The following is a 23,512-nucleotide window of genomic DNA, read 5'->3' on the forward strand; positions in this document are numbered from 1 at the left end:
TTTTCCATATGATTGCATATGTATGATGGTAATTTTCAAGCCTCCATGACTGATGTCATTTTTAATGACATCCATCTTGGAGATCATGATGTTATGGATTTTTTTCATAGACTTTTTCAAGGCACATCATGACATTGCAGTTTGCAAGTCACTATGATCTTCAACACTTGTTTGTATACAGTACTATGACTTTCAATAATTTAAATTTTTTGCAGCTTCAGTTTGTACCTGAAAAATACAGAAAAATCATTTTCTGATCCTTCTGAGAAATGCCTCAACCCTTCCATCAATCATTTCCAGATGAACTCATTTCAATATCTCTATATTCCAAATTAAACATCTATAACGAAATACAGGTATACCTTGCCTTACGTTGGTAATTGGTTCCAGGAGAGACAACTTAAGTCGAAAAACGACGTAAGTCGAATTTACTTGTCACTAGGCTAAACCACAAATAATCATTCCTGGTTCTGTATTTTATTTATAAATGCATTTTTAATAATACATGGTTAATAAGAATCTATTTTAAGCTTACAAACAAATAAATTTTAGTTTTTAATATAGTACAGAAAAAAGTAATCTAAATTTACGAATTCATGTACTATACGTACAAGTACATACTTGTAAATGTACATGTTTACAATTTGGCAATGTTTAAGGTACATCGCAGACTCGACTCTTTTTTTGTGAATGTGGTTTGCTCTAAGACATTATAAAATAAGATGATTTTGTAAAGTTAAATAACAAATACAGTTATTAAAATTATCTTGAGACAGTAGAAAATAAACTAATTTATATTAAATTTACCAATATCAAGTGGCACTGACAATGATGCAAATGGTAGATATTGGAACTACTGTGGAAAATGCCAATATTGAGCACTTAAAGACCACTAAGTAAGACAACAACACAGTCTTTATCATGACGTCACACTACGGAACCTGTTACCGGTGCTCCGTACGAATGTGCTAAAATATCTTGACGAACGCCCAATTGTGGACAAGGTTGTGCCCAACAGTTACGCCCGATTGTGGACAAGGTGAGAGCGCCCACGAGAAAGTTAGAAAAAGCCATACACAACCTTCTGACTCCCCACCTGGAAGACTACCCCTACAACGTGAGTAAACCGACCGACCTCATCCGCCTCCTGCAGGACCTACCCTCCCCACCAAAGTTCATGACAGTCCTGGACTTCAAGTCTATGTACCCCTCAATAGAACTACCCCCAGCCTTCTGCTCCCTCAGAGATTTCTTGTTTAATACTGTTCAAGACCGAGCACTACACCAACAGGTACTCGAGGTGGCCCATCTGGCATGTTACGACTCCGTGTTTAAATTCGGCGACACTATCTACCGGCAAAAAAAGGGCGTACCGATGGGTAGCCCGCTCTCGGGCGACCTCTGCGAAATGGTCGTCAGGCAGCTGGAGACCAAGGCCCTCTCGCCTTTCCTTCCTAGCATCCTCGTGTATAAACGATATGTTGATGACATCCTCATCTTATGGAAGGAGATACCCGACATAGCATCCTTCGTCAGAACCGTTAACGACAACCCCTTCGGCCTGACGGTCGAGCTGGAACAAGCTAGCGCAGAGGAAGTACATTTCCTCGACATCGGAATAAAGATAGTAGGACCCACCATCCAAACAGCCGTATACCACAAGCCCTCGTCCACCCCCACGTACATACCAGCTGATTCCTGTGACCCGTTCGCATACAAGGCAGCCGCATTTAGAGCTCTTGTGGAGAGGGCGTTCTCACACTCATCCACCAAGCAAGCCCTGACGAATGAATTAGACCGCATCAAAAAAATAGCAACTGTACACGGCTTCCCGAACATAACGCACCGCTTAATTGAACAGTACCAGCACCGGAAACGCACCCTAACCGCAGCGACCGCCGCCGACCCGCAACGAGATAACCCGACACGGATCCCCATCACATACAACCCGCACCTCAAGACTATACATAGAAGAATAGCCAAAGAGCACGGGATTCGACTGGCATACAGAAGATGCCCCACGATTTTCCGCATCCTAAGAAACGATAAAGACCCTCCCGATCGCACCAGACTCCCCGGTATCTACTCTATCCCGCTCCATGACAATAGACAAAACGCAGAGCTACTGTACATCGGCTCAACCAAACGCTCTTTAAGCACCCGCCTACGTGAACACCAAGCGGATATCCGGCACGGCAGGCTGACCACAGCCCTAGCCACTTATGCATCCGACCCCGAAGTCGAGGTGCACTTCGAGAAGGCTACCATTATTGTCAACACGCCCCACCAACAGCAGCTTAGATGGCTGGAAGCCGCGGCTATCCACAACGCTGACCGGCTAACTGCCTGCATCAACCGGAAAGAGGAACTAACCTTGTCTCTGGCCTGGCAATCGCTATTGGATGCCAACCCGCCGTTTCCTCCCCCTGCCGCACGACCGCACACACCGGAAGAGACCCACCCCCTCGAAACCGACACCCGATCCTGGAGAATAATATACACTCCGTCCGGGGAATTCCTTCAGTTGACCTGAAGAAGAGCGGTTGGAACGCTTGAAAACGTTCATCAAGATATTTTAGCACATTCGTATGGAGCACCGGTAACAGGTTCCGTAGTGTGACATCATTTTCATCCCAGTGCTGTGGATAGAATAGTTTCTGCATTACAGTCTTTATCTCCATATTAACTGTAAGGAAGAGAGAAGAAGATAACACAGTCACAGGTGTTTTCGTGTTTCATTCTCTAGGATTTATGATGATTATATTAACATTTACTGTAAATGTACATATTTTAATATGATTTTGTGCGCTTTAACGCTTTTCTAGTGATATAACGACTTCAATATTTGTGGCGGACAGACATAAAGTCGAATAAAATGACTTTATTCAACTTTATGTCTTAAATGATTTTATTATTAAAGGATTTTTATTTTTCCATATATTTTTTGAACAACAAATGACGTATAATCAAGAACGACCTGTACGACCTCGAGAACGATCGAGGTATACCTATACTGTACAAGTTGGAGATATTTATTTTCAGATCTTCTGATGTCAATAGAACATGAATATTGCTCCAAACTTGAACTTATTTTACATTATTGGACATTGGTTTGTAAACAAAACAATATCTCATAAACAATGTTGAAATTAAGCATGTGAAGAAGACACATCACAAGATTACCATCAAATTTGAGGAATTACATATGAAAAATTAGCAGAAAATCACTGCCTTATGCATACAACAATACTTAAAAAAAAATGCATGTAATCATGGGTTAATAAATGGCATATAAGTATAAGTATTAAAATAAATTAAAGTTAATTTAACACTTAAATTTGCTTAAATTAAAATTTGCAGAATATTATGATTACTTCCTTGTGGATTATTCAAATGGAACATTAGTAAAAAACAGCAGTGAAAAATTAATAAATTTTAAATTTAATGAAGTAAGTTTAATAAACTAATTTTTATATATAATGTATAAAATTATATTATTTTAAAACATTTACCACATATGCTGACATATTAGTCAACCTCAAGCAGTGTTGTGGAGTCAGAGTTAGTAAAATTCTTTCAACTCCAGTGACTCTGACCCTGAATTTACTGTTGGTAAAATGTAAAATATGGAAAATACTTTTTAATTAGTATCTAAAGAAATTTGTTAGAAAATGGACACTTCAGTAAATTTAGATATCAAAATATATTCACCTGTAAAAGCCATTTCACACCAAAATTTTATGCTGATCACATGCAATGTGCTCTATACTTTCAGAAAATAGCTTTTATAATTTAAATGAATATTTTCACATTGCCTAGAAAGTTGTATTTGCTATAAAACGCACACCAGACTAAGTATGTTTTTGCTATTACCCAATAAAAATTACAAAACATGGTGCAATACTCAACTGACTTTGCATTTGTAAAAACATTCAACTTATATAATATAAAGTTTAACCCCTTAACTGATACTCAAGGCACATGTCCTGCTTGTTCCCTAATGTAATTATAGCATTAAATTTTCCAGTAATTATAGGATGTGGGAAAAATACTAAAATCTATTAAAAATTTAAAAAATTAACCAGATATAAGTTCTGAGAAAGAAAATTGTTTTATATAAATTACAAATTATTAAATAATTTTAGAATAACTCATACAATAAAAGTAATTTTGATATAATCTTGTTAATAAATAAAAATTTTAATTAAGGTTTTATTCTCTTTTTAAATACTCTTAGATTAAATTAAGATTTAAAATATAACTATAAACAATAAGTTTAAATGTTTATTTTTTCAGGTTGGTATCTATGATTTTTCTTTTTATTTGATTTATGGAAATGGAAAAAATGGCCCTGTTAATAAAACTGTGAGAATATTGGATTATGTGAAAGGTTTACATGCAAATGACACTAATAATGGCTTTTGCGATGTTGAACGTGGAGCAAATGTTACCATTTACATTGAACAGTATGATGAATATTCTTGTCTGTTGATTGATGCTCAAGATGGATCTGTTCCTGTTGCATTTGGTGATGAAGATGTTTGCATTTATTCATATAATGATGCATTTAATCATGAAGGCAAAATACCATCATCTAATATGATGTAAATTCAGTTTTAAATTTAATATTTTCCAATATTATAATTATAATTTTTGAGTTTTTATGTACATTAATTCAAAAATATAGCAATTGTGATAAAATAAATGACAATGAAAAACCAACATATTTCAAATCCTCAAGAAATACAATACAGTCTCAAAAAGAAATAAAAATATTTTTAATAAATAAAAAAGTTTATATTTAACATTATAAAAATGTTTTTAAAAGATTTAAGCTTCATCTTTAAATTAAAAGTGAATCTTAAGTTGATTAGAAGTGTGTTTACAGTTGACCCCCCTATAACTGTTGATAATTCCGTTTTATATGAATTCCATGTTGTACGAGTCACTTAGATTTTACAAATACGTGTGCCGGGCTGTGAACGGTTTACGTATTTGTAAAATCTAAGTGACTCGTACAACATGGAATTCATATAAAACGGAATTATCAGCAGTGTTATAGGGGAGTCAACTTTACTTGTTTTTGATATTTTTATTTCTTGAGTTATATTAAAATTTAAGTGTGAGCATTTGTATATACAATGGAGTCCTGATTAACTAAGATCTGTTTAACTGTAGTTCCTCATTATCTGAAGTGAATTGTGGAAATGTAACTTGTCAATGAGTACCTTATTAACAGTTTATTTCAAAAATCTTGACTAGGTAATGCCAAGATTATTTTAAAGAAGCACTAGAAATTTACTTTACTTCTTATAGCAATATGAATTTTAAAAAAGATTAAAGAAATTTTAATTGTAATTTTATAACAATAATCCTGTATTTTTTTAACCACTTTCTACCAAACATTCTGTATTATCCAAGTTTTTGAATATCCAAGTCCTGCAATCTACATTATCTTAATCATGACTCTGCTGTATAAGGAAACATTTGTTATATATATATTTATACTTTTAATTTTTTTTAATGAAGAAGACATTTAAGAAAGCAGAAAATGTTTCTCAATATTAATTTGCTTTTCTAAAATTTAAATTCAAACATAATGAATTGTATTACATTTCTTTCAATAACTTAGGCTGTATAATACTGTATTTGCTAAATGTCACAAAAATGACAAAAATTAATTTTTATAATAACAATATATTATTTTTTTGGCTGACAACATTGTACAGTTTTTTGCCAACAAAAAGTTCTTTGTTTTCCAAATTTCTTGTACATGCTAGAATAATCTTATGTGTATATACAGTACTTGTGTATAGAGTGGTAGATTAAGACCTTCTGAGTCTCTAGGCACAGAAGATTGGGGACTCCTTTATATATTTTTACAACATTGTAAACTAATAAAACTTAATTGTAGCTATAGAATTATTTACAAACTATGATATTTAATTGCTTTAAACATCATAGTTTGTAAATAATTGCTTTATTTTCTCCAATTTTGGGTCTCCCAAAATCCAGAGCCCATAGGCATGTGCTTCACGTGCCCAATGGAAAATCCAGCAATATATTTGTGTCTTTAGTAAGCAGTAGTATGAAGTATGAATAAAGAGTGAATTATTTAACAAAATTAAATTTGAATGAAAAATGAATCATTTAATACAACAATAATTAAATAAAATATCAGATTATTTACTTTTAATTAATTGCTTCCATCACACATAATAAAGAGCGTTCTGCTCGAAAATACCCAATTTGATTTGGCTATAAAAATTAATGGTTAAAGATATAAGTTCAACAAAACTATTATGTGAGAGAAAAACTCACCAAATTTCATTGAAAAAAATCATCACATCTCTGTCTGCTCCAGCAGTCACAGTGACAACATCAAAGCAGTAGGCAATTTCTAGCTGTGTATACTGCAATGTCTTGCTTCACAATGGTGATGACTGCAATGATGCACCAAAGATCCTGATGATCTCTGACCAAAGCTGCATAAACTATATCTTTTACATAACCCCACAGAAAGAAATCTAGATCATTTCTTGGTGGCCATGCTATCAGGCATACCAGACCATGTCCTGTGCTTTCTCCTGTGGCAAAGCCATGACTGGACAATAATGCTCACAATTTTACTTCTGTGCCATTTTGCAGTATCAAAAATCTCTAAAAAATTTGATGAGTTTTTACACTAGATGCTACTTGTTGCTGTGATATATTTTAAACCATTTCTTATGGCAAATTAAAATTGGGTACTTTCAAGCAAAACACCCTGTATATTAACATCAAAAGTAAAAAAATGTTTAAAGATTTTTAAAATCTATTTTTCTATTCCATTATTTACTTACATTCGCCATTGAAAATCAAAAAATAATCTCTAATATATTGAAATACAAATAAGAAATAAGTTTTTAATATTTAATATGTATACTGTAAATATTTTGTTTGTAAATTTAGGTATTATCACCAATTTGAAGAAGAAGGAGATTTTGATATAAAGGTAGAAATATTTAATAGTATTTCAAAAGAAATAAAAGAAGTGGGAATAGGCTGTGAAATGGCAAAAGAATTGGAGAGTATAGTAAAAATTGTATCTGCAAAAAGAACTTGCAAAAAACCAGCAATGGTAATTAAGTTATAAATAAATCCATTAATAATAATGATAATATTTAATAATTAAGTTATCTTACAAATAATATCCTCTTAAGTATTAGATAGTAAGTGTTAATCAAATTTATAAAAACTTCAATTTTAATTAAATATTTTATAATTGAATTAATTGTTTTTGCACACAATTATTGTAATAAAGAAGCATAAATTTAACTTACTGAGAAAGATGAATCTTTGATTACGTTAATGAAGATAACTAGTAGGTTATCTGTGTTTAAAAATCAATTTGAAAGTGGCCACAGCTTATACAATGAAGTATGTATCTATGTTAATAATAATAATAATGATATTTTTAATTTTTTTCAACATTTTTCTAACAGTGGCAATTCCCCAACTTAATAATTTTTTCTTGAAGCACCCCTACTTCTTTATCAATATAGAGTTACTGTAGTTTCAGTACTTTTAGTAATAAAAGTAAGAAGTATTATGGCATTGCTTAGCACTATATTTCTCAGTATTTCACATCAACAGTCTGGTCATGTGATGATTTCCAGGTTTTCTTCACAAATCTAACATTTAAATAGTGACAAGTTTCCTATAGAAAGTCTGTTAAATAAAATAAGAAATGAATAGAGTGCTGTGTAAAATATAATCAAGTATGAAAGATTTATTTTTTTATTATAGAACTAAATATAATTTATAAGTTCAGATTTCCTTTCTGGACAGAAATAATAAACAGAATAAAAAAAGAGACAAAAGATCATTAAAGAAAAAAATCAGAAGCAAGTGTGAAAGTTGAAGACACTACACATGAAAAGGCGTGCCAGAGACAATATTTTCTGTGCATCTCAAATAACTAAAGTGGATAACAATGAAAAATATACTTATAAAACTAAACTAAAGCTCAACTATGGCATGTAAGATTGGGTCATTCTAGAGTTAATAGCACAGGAAAAATTATTGTGATTACATCACAGTAACTTGTGTAATCACAAGGCAATTTAAAACAGATGTGTGTTATGCTGTGGGATGAGTTATTTTCAATGATCATAATTAAAGAATAGGTTTTCAGAACTCTCTGTGGACAGAACTATTGGATAAATCTCAACTAAATTTGGTATACAATGCTGTCCTGAATATATAGTTTCAATTTTTATGAAAAAATCTTACTTCAAAATTTAGCTGCCAAGAAAAAATTTGGTACTACTATTCTCTTAGTGTTTGTATTACATATGTCTACTAATTAATTTTTGAGTATAAAAGGAGTTGCGAAATGTTCTTTACAATACTTTGATAGGTGAACTGTCATAGTGTTTACTTTTCTGATTGTGCATTATTTGTTAAATAAATTCTTCTGTCAACAAAACAGAAATGGCAGCTCAGCACCTAAGGTTTACAAAAAGATTCTGTGAAGGCCTATTCTTTATGATCATCCTGTGAATTATAAAATTGAAGTTTCCTGGATTATGAAATGAAATTAACAAGTATATTTTTCCAATTTTAAAACATTTTAATATAATTCTAATGTTAAGTTATATNTGTTTTGTTATTCTAATACATCATTTATGCTTTTGTAATTTATTAAAATTTATTAAAAAGATAATTAAAATTTTATTAGTAATTATTTTTCCTTTTTTTAAATAAATGTTTGTTTTTTTTAATAGTGGTTAAGGAGTCAAGCAATAAATTTACATAGTGTTACTATATTCAATTTAACTGAAAGATATAGATATTTTCGTGAATGGAAGATATTTGAAGCTGATGCAAATGGACATACCTTAAGAGAATTAGATACTAGTTTATTACGAAAAAGAGAAAGTGAATGTCTTTATATTCCTCCAAGATATTTTGAAATCGGACTTTATAAAGTTACAGTATTTATAACTATTAAAAGTAAGTTATTGTCTTAAATGTAGTTTTAAACTATAAATTAGTATGTAGAAATAATTTATGTAGATCAATGTTTTACTTAATGATCAATTGTTATTACCAAATGATCTGCCAGATTTTTATCAGGCATCATTATCGTTAATTAATAATTCAAAACAAAGCAATTTAGCTAGAAGTAGACAGTTAAGCCACAGTAGAGCAATAGACGATAGAGGTAATCAGCTTAACCATATACTTCTATTATTAAATTGCTTTGTTTCAGATGAAAACCATGTGTCCTGGAGCAAGACTTAAATCTGCAACTCCTGCTTATTGTGTAGTTGTGTTTCCAGTTGCACTACCTGTCTAATCTCTACATCTAGAACTATTATTCTAACACATCTGCACAGTAAGTAGGAATTGTGGCGCCAGACCAATTCTTTTATTCCAGAATATACTAAATTAAAATTTATATATAATTATTAAAATTATCGTAAGATGACAGCTTAACCATCTTCCTCTAGCCAAATTGCTTTGTTTTGGATTATTAATTAACCTTAATACAGCTCAATAAAAATCAGGCATATTATTTGGTATTACTATTGTATCAGATTATGTATGTTGTTATAGTGTTAGAGTTAAATATAAGCTGGATAAACCATGACTTAAAAGAAGATTAGCATAAACTTTTGCCGGTCCAGGTTTCAAAATTGTGCAGGGCAAAAAAATTGCATTTATACATTCTTCTGAATTTTATAATAATAAATTAATTATTATAAGTACAAAGTGCAAGTACAGTACATACCTACAGGAGCATTGAGAGAGAGGAGATGGGAATTTTTCCCCAGGCATGAAGAAGACTTAGGTGCTTTTAGTGATTCCTATACCTATAAATTAATGTTATTTTTACTAACAAAATCTTTTTAAACTGTTTTTTATTAATAAAAAAACATTCTATGTATTTCATTTGTTCAAAATTAAGAAATGCCAAAAGGGATCCATAAAAGGCAAATGGAGCACACTGTATCATGCAAGCTCTCAACAGCACTGCATACCTACATACAGCTTATTTTACAACTTAGATTAGGATAGGCAAACTACATATTTTTAGTTTTTGTAGTTAATTTTTTTTAGTTTAGCATTTTAACTATTTAACTACATATTCTGTAAATTAAATTTACTGTTTACATATGATACTAACTACAGACACCACAAAATTTATGATAAGCTTTTCATGGATTGTGGTACCTTTTAAAACACCAAATGTTTAGAGAACAAGTTCAACTCATGTAGTGCAGGTCCTATTTAAGTGATTTGTATTTAATGTGTTTAATCATCATAAATTTTCTTTTGATCAACAGTAATGTTTAAGGAGACCTCTTGAGTGTTATAGTCCAAGGGCCATATTATATGTATAAATTTGATATACATTGAGATCAGTATATTTAAAACAAGTACAAAGAGTTCATTAAAATATACAGATTATTTACAAAATTTTAAAAGCAAATATAGTGGGTGATAGGTTAACAAACATAATCCGTTCCAAGACTTTGTTCGCTATCCGAATTGTTCGTTAACCGATTATCAATTTACCATAGGTTTGTATGGGAATTTCATTAATTCGTTCTGGAGACCCCAAAAAATAAAAAATATATACTTTCTTACTACGTCCATTTATATGTAATAATAAAAATACATATATATGCAGTCTTGCATTTTTATTAGTTATTTTTTTTGTTTGTGGGGGTTAAAGAATCTGTCTAATGTCAATTGCTTTCCTCTCTTCTTCAGGATTTTCAGAGCTAATTAATAGTGTTGTAATTGTAGAGATCCCCAAGCCTATTAACCTCAACCTGGTTTGTATGCCATTCTAAGACCATTGATCTGACATCCTCCACTTCTTCAAAAGATCTTTAATTAATAGAAGATATCGGCAGTAATCCTCTTTTTCATAATAAAACATATTTCACTGAGTTTCTTGGTGTTCTTCATTCAAGATTTCTTGGCATTCTTCTGTCATCAGATCCGTTTCAGATTCTGTTATGAGCTCTTCAATGTTCTTTATTTCTCAGATGTGATTTTTGTTACTTCTTTAGCTGCTTGAGTCTTCTTTATTATACTGTAACTTTCTTAGATAAGATTGAACTGCGCTCTACTGTAGATTTGTTCAAGCCATACTGCCCAGCAACATCAGACATCTTCTGTTCATTCTCTATCTTTGCTATTTTACCTTTCGAAAATAAAACTTGACGCAAAACTTAACGAGTGCCCATCCGATTATAAAAGAATTGTTTCTATTAGAAAAATAAAAGGCTGGAATTAGAAGGGAGAATTTCAAAGTTTGGAGGAATACTATCTGATCGGTATATTCTGAGTTGAGTGTCAATGTCGACATCTCTAGCGCTCTGAAAAGTTGCGAATTGTTGCCTAAAGACAAGGGAAAATCAATCGGTATTTGCTATTTTTGTTGCTTCTTTATATGTTTGTTCAGTGAAGTGTTCGTTATCCAAACATCTGTTCGTTGTCCGATTATAAAAATCTTTTGCAAAAGTGTTCCTTATCCGATCTGTTTGTTAACCGATCACCCACTGTAATTCTAGTTTGATACTGGAGAGTAGGTTAATACCAAATCAATAAGCAATTAATGTAAATCTGCTGATTGAAATAACAAATGTCTTATCATTGAACAATAAGAATTACATTAATTTAATTAAAATATTTATTTATAGATCTATATTCATTCACTCTTGCTGCTCAGCTTTTAGTTTCTCTTCCTCAATTTCTTTGTCCTCCTTCTATTCTACCAAGGAAGGTCAAATTTTAATCAAAGAATAAGGGTAATTAGATTACAAGTATAATAAATAAAGGGAAAACCCAAAATAAACCAATTTAATCTAAATAAGAATCATCAAAACTTATTACAATTTTATTATAATGCAATATACTAAAATAACCAAAAAAAAACTAAAATTATATGTTTATTATCTATTTTGAATAAATATCAAATGTCAAATGTTTATTAATGTACTAGGCCTGTTACAAGGAGGTTAATTATACAATTTTTAATTTTTAACGTGAATTAGGTTCTCAATGAACATTCACTTTTTATGATTATCTACTATAATGATTGACTAGACTTAACTATCAGTATACATATTATTATTTTTTATCTTATTATATAACTTATAAATGTCGTTAATATTCATTTTGTCCATTTTACTGTACATATCAATTATCATCTTTTGATTATATCCATATTGCTCAATAATATTTAGCTCTTGTTTATTTTTTCCGTTACATCCAAAAATTAAATGAAATTTTGATAATTTTTTACTACACTTAGTGCATCTAGATTGATCATAATCTATATATTTATTTTCAATATTTAAACCTTTCTGATTTAGTCGTAGTTGAACAAAAAATTTCTTTACATTGAATGGCAGGTTTAAAAGCATATAATTGTTGATAACTGGATAATTAAAAATAATTTTGTAATGTATGTTATTTTTTCTTTTCTGTATATCTTCATTATCCTGGATTATTGAGTGTTTCATTGCTTTATATAACAGTTGATTAATCCATTGTTAATGGATTATTATTAATCATTAATCATTATTAATAATATAATCAGACACCAGTTCTATAGAAAAACCATATATGTTGAAAATTCTCAATAATTGAGTGATCCAATTTTGTTTCGTGTTATTATTCTTGGATTTATTATACAATGAATGAATTAGTCTGGTTGACAAATCCTTTGCACTAATTATTTTCCTTAACCAATTAATATATCTTTTAATCAAACTTGTGTTCAGTTTTGAAATACATGTGCTGGGCTGTGAATGGCTCATGTATTTATAAAATCTAAGTGACTCATACAACATGGATTTCATATAAAACGGAATTATCAACAGTGTTATAGGGGGTTAACATATATATAATATTCATTAAAACTTACTTTATATCCAAAGTTTTAAGATAGTACAATTATTTTAAAACATAAATATTTCTCTAAACAATACAATTGAATTATTTAATATTTCATTTAACTACATTTAAATAATTTTTTTTTATTTAAAATATTTTAACTTTTGTAGAAACATAAAGGATTTTTATTGAAATTATGATAAATTATGACAATAATCTCACTTCCTTCCACTCAAAAAATAACTTACTTCCTTTTCTAATAAATTGTCTATTAAAGTTGTTGTTATTCTTCCTCCTTTACAATCCTCAATACATTCCTTCAATCTTATCTCTAAACTTCTTGCCATTGTTACATAATATTTTTCACTGCTTTGAGTTCTCCAATAAAGAAGTGTTTTATTAAATTTTTAATTTAGTTTTAATATTTGATTATTTAAGAATCAAATAAGGAAAATAGATCTAAAGATTTTGTATTATATTTTCTATAGAATTAGAGAATAATGGTGATTTTTTATACATGGGAAATGGTTCTGATCATACATGCTTGAAGATAAATTACACACCATTTGGAGTGAGAATTTTGGAAGATGGAACATCATATATCAAACGAGGAGTTGGACAATTGATTTATATGAATCCTCTTAACTTCTCTGTAGATCCTGATAATCCAGACAATATGGTATAGTTAAATAATATTTTAAATTAATAAAATAAAATACATACAGCTTATTTTACAACTTAGATTAGGATAGGCAAACTACATATTTTTAGTTTTTGTAGTTAATTTTTTTTAGTTTAGCATTTTAACTATTTAACTACATATTCTGTAAATTAAATTTACTGTTTACATATGATACTAACTACAGACACCACAAAATTTATGATAAGCTTTTCATGGATTGTGGTACCTTTTAAAACACCAAATGTTTAGAGAACAAGTTCAACTCATGTAGTGCAGGTCCTATTTAAGTGATTTGTATTTAATGTGTTTAATCATCATAAATTTTCTTTTGATCAACAGTAATGTTTAAGGAGACCTCTTGAGTGTTATAGTCCAAGGGCCATATTATATGTATAAATTTGATATACATTGAGATCAGTATATTTAAAACAAGTACAAAGAGTTCATTAAAATATACAGATTATTTACAAAATTTTAAAAGCAAATATAGTGGGTGATAGGTTAACAAACATAATCCGTTCCAAGACTTTGTTCGCTATCCGAATTGTTCGTTAACCGATTATCAATTTACCATAGGTTTGTATGGGAATTTCATTAATTCGTTCTGGAGACCCCAAAAAATAAAAAATATATACTTTCTTACTACGTCCATTTATATGTAATAATAAAAATACATATATATGCAGTCTTGCATTTTTATTAGTTATTTTTTTTGTTTGTGGGGGTTAAAGAATCTGTCTAATGTCAATTGCTTTCCTCTCTTCTTCAGGATTTTCAGAGCTAATTAATAGTGTTGTAATTGTAGAGATCCCCAAGCCTATTAACCTCAACCTGGTTTGTATGCCATTCTAAGACCATTGATCTGACATCCTCCACTTCTTCAAAAGATCTTTAATTAATAGAAGATATCGGCAGTAATCCTCTTTTTCATAATAAAACATATTTCACTGAGTTTCTTGGTGTTCTTCATTCAAGATTTCTTGGCATTCTTCTGTCATCAGATCCGTTTCAGATTCTGTTATGAGCTCTTCAATGTTCTTTATTTCTCAGATGTGATTTTTGTTACTTCTTTAGCTGCTTGAGTCTTCTTTATTATACTGTAACTTTCTTAGATAAGATTGAACTGCGCTCTACTGTAGATTTGTTCAAGCCATACTGCCCAGCAACATCAGACATCTTCTGCCCATTCTCTNGCTTAGCATATTGGGTTTCAATGGTGTTATATCAACAGTGAATATACATAAATGAACACAATAATTATAAATTAGAAATGCATTAGGCATTAGTGAGGCATTAGGCGACATCTCTTATTAAAATTAATTTTAATAAGAAATGGCGCCTAATGCCTCACTCTAGTGCCAAATTCATTTCTAATTTATAATTATTTATCCAAATTATAGCCCGATCATTTACGGCTGTTGTAGATGTATTAAAATAATTATTCGATTTTTTTTAAGTTTTCCATAATGAATTTAATTCTGTAAGCTTTGTTGCACATAATGCTGTAATAAATTATTTCAGTTAACATATTTATTTTTATTAGGTTCAATAATCTTGGATCAAGAATTATATTTTGATACAAAATGGCTCTGGGGTCCAAACATTACTTACAAAATTTCTGCAGTTCTGCAAAATGAAAACAAAACTGCAAGAGGACATTTACAGATAGAATTAATTGAGGAAATTTCACCTCCAATAACATTAAGGTAATAAATTTATTACAGCTTTTGAGTTAAATCTAATTTGAATATAATTTAAGCAGTAAGAAAATATAGAAAAAATTAATTTAATAAGACAAATTATAAAATTTTATAAAACAGATTTATTAAACTTGTATTAAAAAAGTTTAAATATGTCATAAATGAACACAACACTTCTAGCTATTTGTAAAATGTAAATCTTGAATGTTTTTAAACTAGTAATGGGTTATCTTCAAGCAGACTAAAGCAGAATAGGAATGCTATAGCTATAGCATTGTGTCTTACGCCTAACAAGTTCCCCTCAGAAATGATGAAATGACCAGCATGGTTGTTAAGCTTCCAGGGAAACAGAAGAAAGGATTGATGGAAATAGGGTTTTACAAGGAGGTGGCATGTATGAAGTGTGGATCATGAGCAAGGAAGCTGTTACCAAATAGATGAGCAAGAGGAAGTGAAAAATTATCATAGTGGATTGGAAAGTGAAGGTTCAAGGGAATACTTTAATAGTGGAATGAAGATCTCTGATGAATTTTCAAGTCTGTAAGGAAAGAGGGTGGTGAGGATTCAAATTCGAACTTTTTGTCTCTACAGTGTAAATCTCTAACAAAGAAGGACTCTTAAGATTATTGTTAGGATTCTAATTGTTACAGTTTGTAACAAATACAGCTGAAGAGGGACAGACAACATGTTTGAAATGCATATTGTCGTCATAATAAACCTGTGTCTACCGACCTCTGTGTGATTACTCTGTGATGAGCATGCGGACAAACAATACAATACAAGATAGTACACAATAAAATATTTTATTAACTGTTCACATGGTCCTATATACCCTAAATTCTTTAGGATCCCTATATATACCCCTATATACACTAGATTTTATAGGATCCTTAGGACTCCAATATATATAAGATTTGCTGTGATAGATCTTTTTATGAACAAAGGAGGGTGACACGTTTTTGCGACAATGGTTCTTTCCTGTTGAGATATTTTCCCGAAATATTATAACTAACTTAAACTAACTTATATTCTAAAGGAGAAAAAGAGAAGGAAAGGATGAGATGAGAGGTAAGAATAATAAGAAAAGAAAAGAATGCTGGTGGGGTACCTGGGTTTTTCCTTTGTTTGGTCTTCACTCTTCTCAAAATGGGGACTTGTGCCGAATTCACTTCTCACTGTCTTTATCTCTATCTCAGATCTGATGATTCCTAAGTATTCATCAAACTTTTGATTTTAATGTCCGTCTATTTCATTCATTTCCCTGCAGACAACCTAAGATCTCTACATCTCACTCAGCGACAACCTGGACCTTTTCTTTTTTCCATCTGCTTCTCCTGAACGATAGCTCAAGAATGGTTATCTCTCTCCCCAACTCACCTCAGGATTTTTACACACTATTGTTTTTCGGTGTAGTTCTCTGAAAACATGTTACCACCAGCAGGAAGGAAAGACCATTAGAAAGTTTGAAAAAAAAGATATAGAACAGAAGACTAAGGAAACTTAATATTAGGCTTAACACTGAAGACATATATATAAAAATATGGCATATCGCCACAACTCTATGTGAGTAGTGTGTGATAAGTCTTCCGTAGAGCCAAAAATTAGTATTCATAGTCATATATTGTAACATAAGGACCAAAAGCAATTTGCATATCTATATAAAAGGAAGAAGCTAAGATGACAGTGATTGTTGCAATAGATTTAAGAGAAACTTCCAAGCAACAGTGAGTCTGTTGGCTGTTCTGTTCTAGTATGCCTGAAGATGGTTTTTTAATTTGTTTCTTTTTTAATGTAAAAACATATCAATGTTTTGCTATCATTACTGATAGTAGGTTACAGGGTTTGTAGTTGATACAATAGCTGTTTAAAGTTTGCCTGTTCAAGTTATAAGTTATGCTTACAACTTGAAAATATTGTGTGTATCATATTACATAATAGTCAGCAAACTTACAAAAACATTACATAAATATAAGTAGTATATTTCAAGTTGATTAAAAAAGAAATTTTGTAAGTATATGGGAGCTGCAGCATGCAGCTTACAACCACAGTTTGGTTATCATAGCTATATAGAATAGTAATTTTGTTTCTTATGTTTAAATATGTCTTGTAAAACAAAATTATGTAAAATTAAAGTTGGAATATAATTAAATAAATGTATTCTAAATGATAACAAACTTAAAACATAATAATTTCAATTTTAGATTAATTGTTTTATTATTAATTATATTTATAGATGCAGGAATGAGATTGAGTGCAATCCTTTACCAGACAGTTTTATTTTAAATCCTCCAAGATCTGTGGAATTTCAAGCTCGTTGTGAAGGGACTTGTCGTGATGCCACTAAAATTTTATATGAATGGGAAATTATAATGAGAAATTATGAAACAGGAGAAACTATAATACTAACAAATTATTCTGATATTGTATATGGTAATTCAAGAATTAATCTGTTTTAAAATAAAATTTTATTTAAAAGTAAAATAATTAAATATAATAAAATTAAATACTAAAATAAAATGCATATTTATTGTTCCCAATTTAAATAGTTGACGCACATTTTATTTTATAGTTTATCATCAACGTCTTGCTGTTACTGAATTATTTTATGAACTATATCCAAAATACCTATTTATAAATGTAACTGTGAAAGCTTATATACAAGAATATGAAGTAATAGGATTTGCAAAATTGATACTCAGAATTAACAGACCACCAACAGCAGGCAATTGTAAATTGAAACCCGAAACAGGATATGCTCTTATTGAAAATTACATAATTACTTGTTCTGATTGGTCAGATCCAGATGAATTACCTTTAAAAGGTTATTATGTATATTGTAAGTATATTATTTCTTAAATTTTATTTTTCTTTCTGTTAAAATTTAATGTATAAAGTTTAAATAATTTGATTTCAGCACAGAAAAATAACGACTTTCGTTATTTATTATGGAGTGGAGTTTCTACAAATACTGTGCTTGTTCTTCCTTATGGTTTACTTGATATATATGTTAGTGCAGTGGATCATTATGGAGCAGAAACAACAATTTTTGTTCACTCAATAAAGGTATTTATCTTATATTAAAGCTATTTTTTTTATAAAGAAATAATAAACTAAACAAAAACTGAGATATTTATTATTTGATATTTAGACACTTCTCCCATCAAAAGATGAATTTAAACAATGGAATGAAACTCGTTCTCTTGAATTAGCCTTCAATAACTCAGATATTAATCGTGTAACTCAAATAATTTTAGCATATGTATCAGTTTTTATGGAATATAATGAAAATGTAAACTTGAACAAACCTCCTTTTGGTAAATATATTACTATTTAAATCATATTTTGTTTTTAAAAAATATTTTAATTTAAAAATGATTATCTACATAAATTTATTTCTTCAAATTCCTCAAACAAGTACATTTATCTGCTTTTTTGGAGATCAATTTGAAAAATGTTTTAGTTAAATTCTAATATTTTCAAGGTTCCCATTCTCAAGCAAATTCATGAAAGCAGGTAGATGTATGTGAAAAATCATTAGATATTTATATTTTATTGATGAATTTCAAAATAATATTTAGAAATTACTGATACTTATTATTTAGATTTTAAGAAAGATTTAAACATTTCTGAATTGATTAATGCTTCTTTAACAGTGAGTGAAATTTAAAGATGTTGACTATCTATTAAGATGTTAATAGTTGACTATCTTCCAAATAGTTATATAATAATAAAATAAAGATTTATCAATTTAGTGAGTCACTTAAATTTGCTTATTTTTCACATATATATTATTTTTCACATATAACTTTGGCTGCTCAAGTATTACATCAGCAAAAATTTGCTCTTTTTTGATCTCCCTCTACTGTCATCATTAGTCATCCAAAATCAAGATATCCTCTTCATCTAATTATCATCAGACAGAAGTTAATTCCTGTGTATTTTTCAAATGGTTTTATTTTCAATTTTATGATGATTGGGGAGAAAAAAATTGATAAGTGCAATCTTACATCATCAAAGACTCCCCTTTACTCCTCATCAATAATCATCGGATGTAAGCATGTCACAAACTTGATGCCACAAAATTTGATTCTGCATCATTTTTTATTTGAGCATCAAAAGATAGCTAAGCTTCAGCTTTCATGTTGTGTATCAGCAAGTTGCATTTCTGATGGCCAATAACAAACAGATCATTTGTAATCATATGCTACTTTAATAGAAGAATCTTTGACAATATTGCTACAGACCAGGACACACAAAAGAGGTGATTTGTTTAATGTCATTTAATACAAAAGCATTTATTCAAAAGATAGAATGCTATTATTTAGTTTATGACAGGAAAAGAAAGGCTATGAATTTAAGGATATTGCCTTAAAACAAAAAATATGGTAATCAGCTGTAGATGTTGTGTACATGTTTATATCATGATTGTGACAACAAAGTGCTATCAATTTCTGTTTTTGTTACTACATCACATGTGCATTATCCTTAAATGTTATAGACTTAAATTTACTTTTTTGTGAAACTCTCATTATGTAGGAATTGTTCTTTACTTAACTTAATTTGTATAAACATAAATTATATATATATATAAAAGTTACTCTCTTTCAGTTGCAATACATACAAACATTAAATAGTTAAAATTTATTACAGAAGACAAAGAAAGTAAATTAAGAAGAGAGATTAGAATTAACCAGACATGGGATAAATATAAAAACTTAACGGGAATAGATTCAAGTTATACTACAATTCAAGCAAGAAATGAAATTGCAGAAATGATAGAAGATGCAAACAACAATTTTCTTGAATTAGCTATAAAGGTAAAATAAGATATATTTTAGATTTTTTAAAAATTTATTTTGAAAATAATAAAATTTTAAATTAATTTTTATTATAATAGAATTAAAAAAAATAGTATCATTCACACAAAAAATAAATTAAACATTTAATTTTTTTTTAAATGATTAAATGAAAAATTATTTTTTTTTTAAAAATTATAAATTTTGATTAATCCGTGCTACTCCTAAACATTTAATTTTTGAATCATATTAGCACTAACATTTTTTGTTTTGAATAAAATTTACAAAATGTATATACAAATAGGCATTATATACTGAATGAAAATATACAAAATATGTAAATATACATTTCGATAGTGCAATCACAAGGGAGTGAGTGAGTGCACCCCTCTAAAGAAAATTAAAAAAAAAAAATTTGTCAAATTTTAAAAAAAAATGAAAAAACAGTGAGGTGATTAACATAATGGCCAAGAATAAAAGACAATTGGAAATAGCATTATAAAAAAGTAATTGGTCTTATTATAAATTTTATAATAAAAAAAACAGGTAAAAATTTTTGCATCTTTCTATTTGTAGTTTCTGGCTATACCACTGATACATTTAATGTATAATCCAATATATATATGAACATATATATGTTCATATATTGAATGGAGTACATATTTGAGTATACAGGGTGTATCAGAATGACTTTTTAAAAATTTGGGGGATTGTAGAGGATAAAATTTTGAATGTTTTGATATAAGGAACCCATAGCAGGAAATGTGATATAAAGTTTCTATACAGCACTTTGCACTTTGCAGTCGGTATGCTGAATGAAACAGCAAAATACAGTATTTATGATAAATTTTATTGACAAAATAGTACAGTGCAATCAAACTGTACATCAAATCAGTGGCTGCACTACTTTAGAGTAAATGTTCAATGTGATGACCACCAACTTCATTACATAATGTGCAACGACGAACCATGTTTTGTCCAACTCTCCATAAGATGCCACACTCCCCTCTGATGGTATTAAATGCTGTAAAGATGCACTCTGTAAGCTCATGAACTGTTCCTACTGGTATTGTGTACACAAGGGACTTTACATAACCTCAGAGAAAGAAGTCAAGAACAATAACATGACGTCAATGGACGGAAGGGTAACTACCAAAGTAAAGGGCGGTCAAGCACTTCCTGCCACTGTAGAAATGTTATATCATATTTCCGGCTATGGGATCCTTATATCAAAACGTTCAAAATTTCATCCTCTACAATCCCCCAAATTTTTAAAATGTTATTCTGATACACCCTGTGTGTATATATATATATATACACAGTATATTAAGGAAGTGAATCTAAGAATATCAACTATTATATAGTATATTAATTCATACTGAATTAGTTAATAGTTAATTAACATATTTTAAATTAGAAACGCTCGAACATTCAGCAAAGTTATTGCATTAGGTTGATGCAAATGTTTCTGAAATTTTCTAAACATCTCTAGATTATTCAAAATTGTTCTCTGAAAGATGGTTCTAGAAGTTTCTTATGGAGTATGTAAATGAAGGGTGTTGAGATGCACAATCATAAGTGAAAAAAATATTCTGTATAGCAATACAATTTTTTAAACGTCAAGTTTGATCAAATTTGCACATGTGTTCCTTGCAATTTTCAATTTTGTATAAAAGCAGCTGAATCTTATTGCCATATGGTGAAATTGTTTGGCAAGAATGTCATCTCCAAGTTTATAATCTGTGATTGGTTCAGTAAATTTGAAGCTGAGCAATATGAACTCAAAGATAAGCCATACTCAAGAAAGTCTTCCATCCTATCGGAGACAAACTGTGTCAGCTGGTGGAAGCCAACCCTGTGATGTACATACGAAAGTACATACCCCAACAAAAAAGAAACATACAAATATACATAAAAAGAAACAATATCTTTATTTTTGCTTGTGATGAACAAAGTTCTTTAGGTTTCCAATCCCCTCAATCAAAATAATAATAATACAGTTTTTTGCTATTAACAAAAGTGGGGGAACAACAATTTACAATGTAAAAAATATGTACCAATAATATTTATGATTGAAGTAAAACAAACTATGACTAAGGCTTAAAAGCTAACTTAATACTATGGAAGAAGGGAAGTGATAGATATAAAAAATATAAGAAATTGGATTAGAAGAAAGTGGGTACCTGGTCTTTGCATTAATCTTGGGTGGGATGCCAACTCTGGTCTTTTTTCTTGTGAAAAAGGATGATCTCTCTTTGCCAAACTTTCCTTGTTATCTTGTATGGACCTCTTCTTGTCTCAATTGCTGCAGAAACACGACCTTTCATGTTCTTTCCTATTGACATCCAAGCCAAGAGTGTCTGTTACTCCACTCCTTAGTCTTCAGGCCTCTTTCTTTTCTTTTTGTTCTAAGAATTGGTCATCACCACTCAAGGGGAAAGGGTTAGGAAAGAAAATTCTCGAAGGAATAGAACAACGGAACAAAGAATAAAGAAATAAAAACTAAACTTAAATGAACATATATAGAAAATAGGGCATACAGCCACAACCCATACCTGTGAAAAATTATTAGTGAGATAGTGATACAACTTTTTAAATATGTCAAGTTTGCCAATGCATTCTCACGATCAAATTTGCACATGTGTTGCACTTGGATTGGCAAGACACTTGGTTGTGACCAGTTTACTGTAGTTCATCACTTAACTTTGTGATGATGCAAGACCACATGTGTTATGGTTGGCCAAGTTGCTAGAGCTTAGTTGGGAGGTTCTACAGCCTCCTCCTTGTAGCTCAGACATTGTACCATCTGAGTACCAACTCTTCCATTCCATGCAACACTTCTTGGATGGAAAACAATTCACTGATGATGATGAAAACTGCACTTGCAGAGTTCTTCAAGTCAGAACAGCCCAAGTTTTATTTAGCAGGATCCTGTGAACCAGGGTTGATACATTGAAGCAGAGGTTCCTCTTTTCATTTGTGTTGCCCTTTTCTTAATCCCCAAGGCGGCCCCAAATTCCATTATCAACAAACAAAAAATCCATGACTTTTAGCCTATTCTGCAAATATAAAAGAAAGTAATTATTATATATAAATGAGGATGTTTGTTTGTTTGTTTGTTTGCTATGCACACCTAGACTGTTCAACCCAATTGCTACGAAACTCAGAAGCTACATTAACATATTTCTAACTTAGATAATGTCATAAATATTATCCCAAAATATTGATTGAATGTCTATATATTAATTAATTTCTGTCTACATTCGATTTTCTGGCTTTGCATGTTTCTGGCTTTTGCATTTTTTGCTATTAGCAAAAAATTTAATAAACTAATAAAGTGAATATAGTTCTTACAAAAAAGGATATAATTTTAAATATATATATATTATATTCACTTAATTACTTTGACAATGATATAGTTCAAAATAGATGTG

General features: G+C 30.0%; 1 protein-coding gene across 1 annotated transcript in view; it reads left to right on the plus strand.

Moving 5' to 3' along the window:
* LOC111630844 overlaps positions 1-23,512 on the plus strand; it is a 45,781-nt gene that overhangs the window by 20,580 nt on the left and 1,689 nt on the right. The window contains exons 9-19 of the mRNA XM_023375007.1: positions 3,361-3,449; positions 4,297-4,604; positions 6,952-7,120; positions 8,769-8,997; positions 13,389-13,579; positions 15,104-15,288; positions 17,516-17,712; positions 17,852-18,118; positions 18,197-18,345; positions 18,431-18,596; positions 19,933-20,099. Coding sequence (XP_023230775.1) covers positions 3,361-3,449; positions 4,297-4,604; positions 6,952-7,120; positions 8,769-8,997; positions 13,389-13,579; positions 15,104-15,288; positions 17,516-17,712; positions 17,852-18,118; positions 18,197-18,345; positions 18,431-18,596; positions 19,933-20,099 — 2,117 coding nt within the window. The remainder of the gene's footprint in view (positions 1-3,360; positions 3,450-4,296; positions 4,605-6,951; positions 7,121-8,768; positions 8,998-13,388; positions 13,580-15,103; positions 15,289-17,515; positions 17,713-17,851; positions 18,119-18,196; positions 18,346-18,430; positions 18,597-19,932; positions 20,100-23,512) is intronic.

The sequence above is a fragment of the Centruroides sculpturatus genome, unplaced genomic scaffold (genome assembly GCF_000671375.1).
Source record: "Centruroides sculpturatus isolate CEXI.00-Female unplaced genomic scaffold, Cexi_2.0 scaffold6, whole genome shotgun sequence".
In the NCBI taxonomy this organism is placed as follows: domain Eukaryota; kingdom Metazoa; phylum Arthropoda; class Arachnida; order Scorpiones; family Buthidae; genus Centruroides; species Centruroides sculpturatus.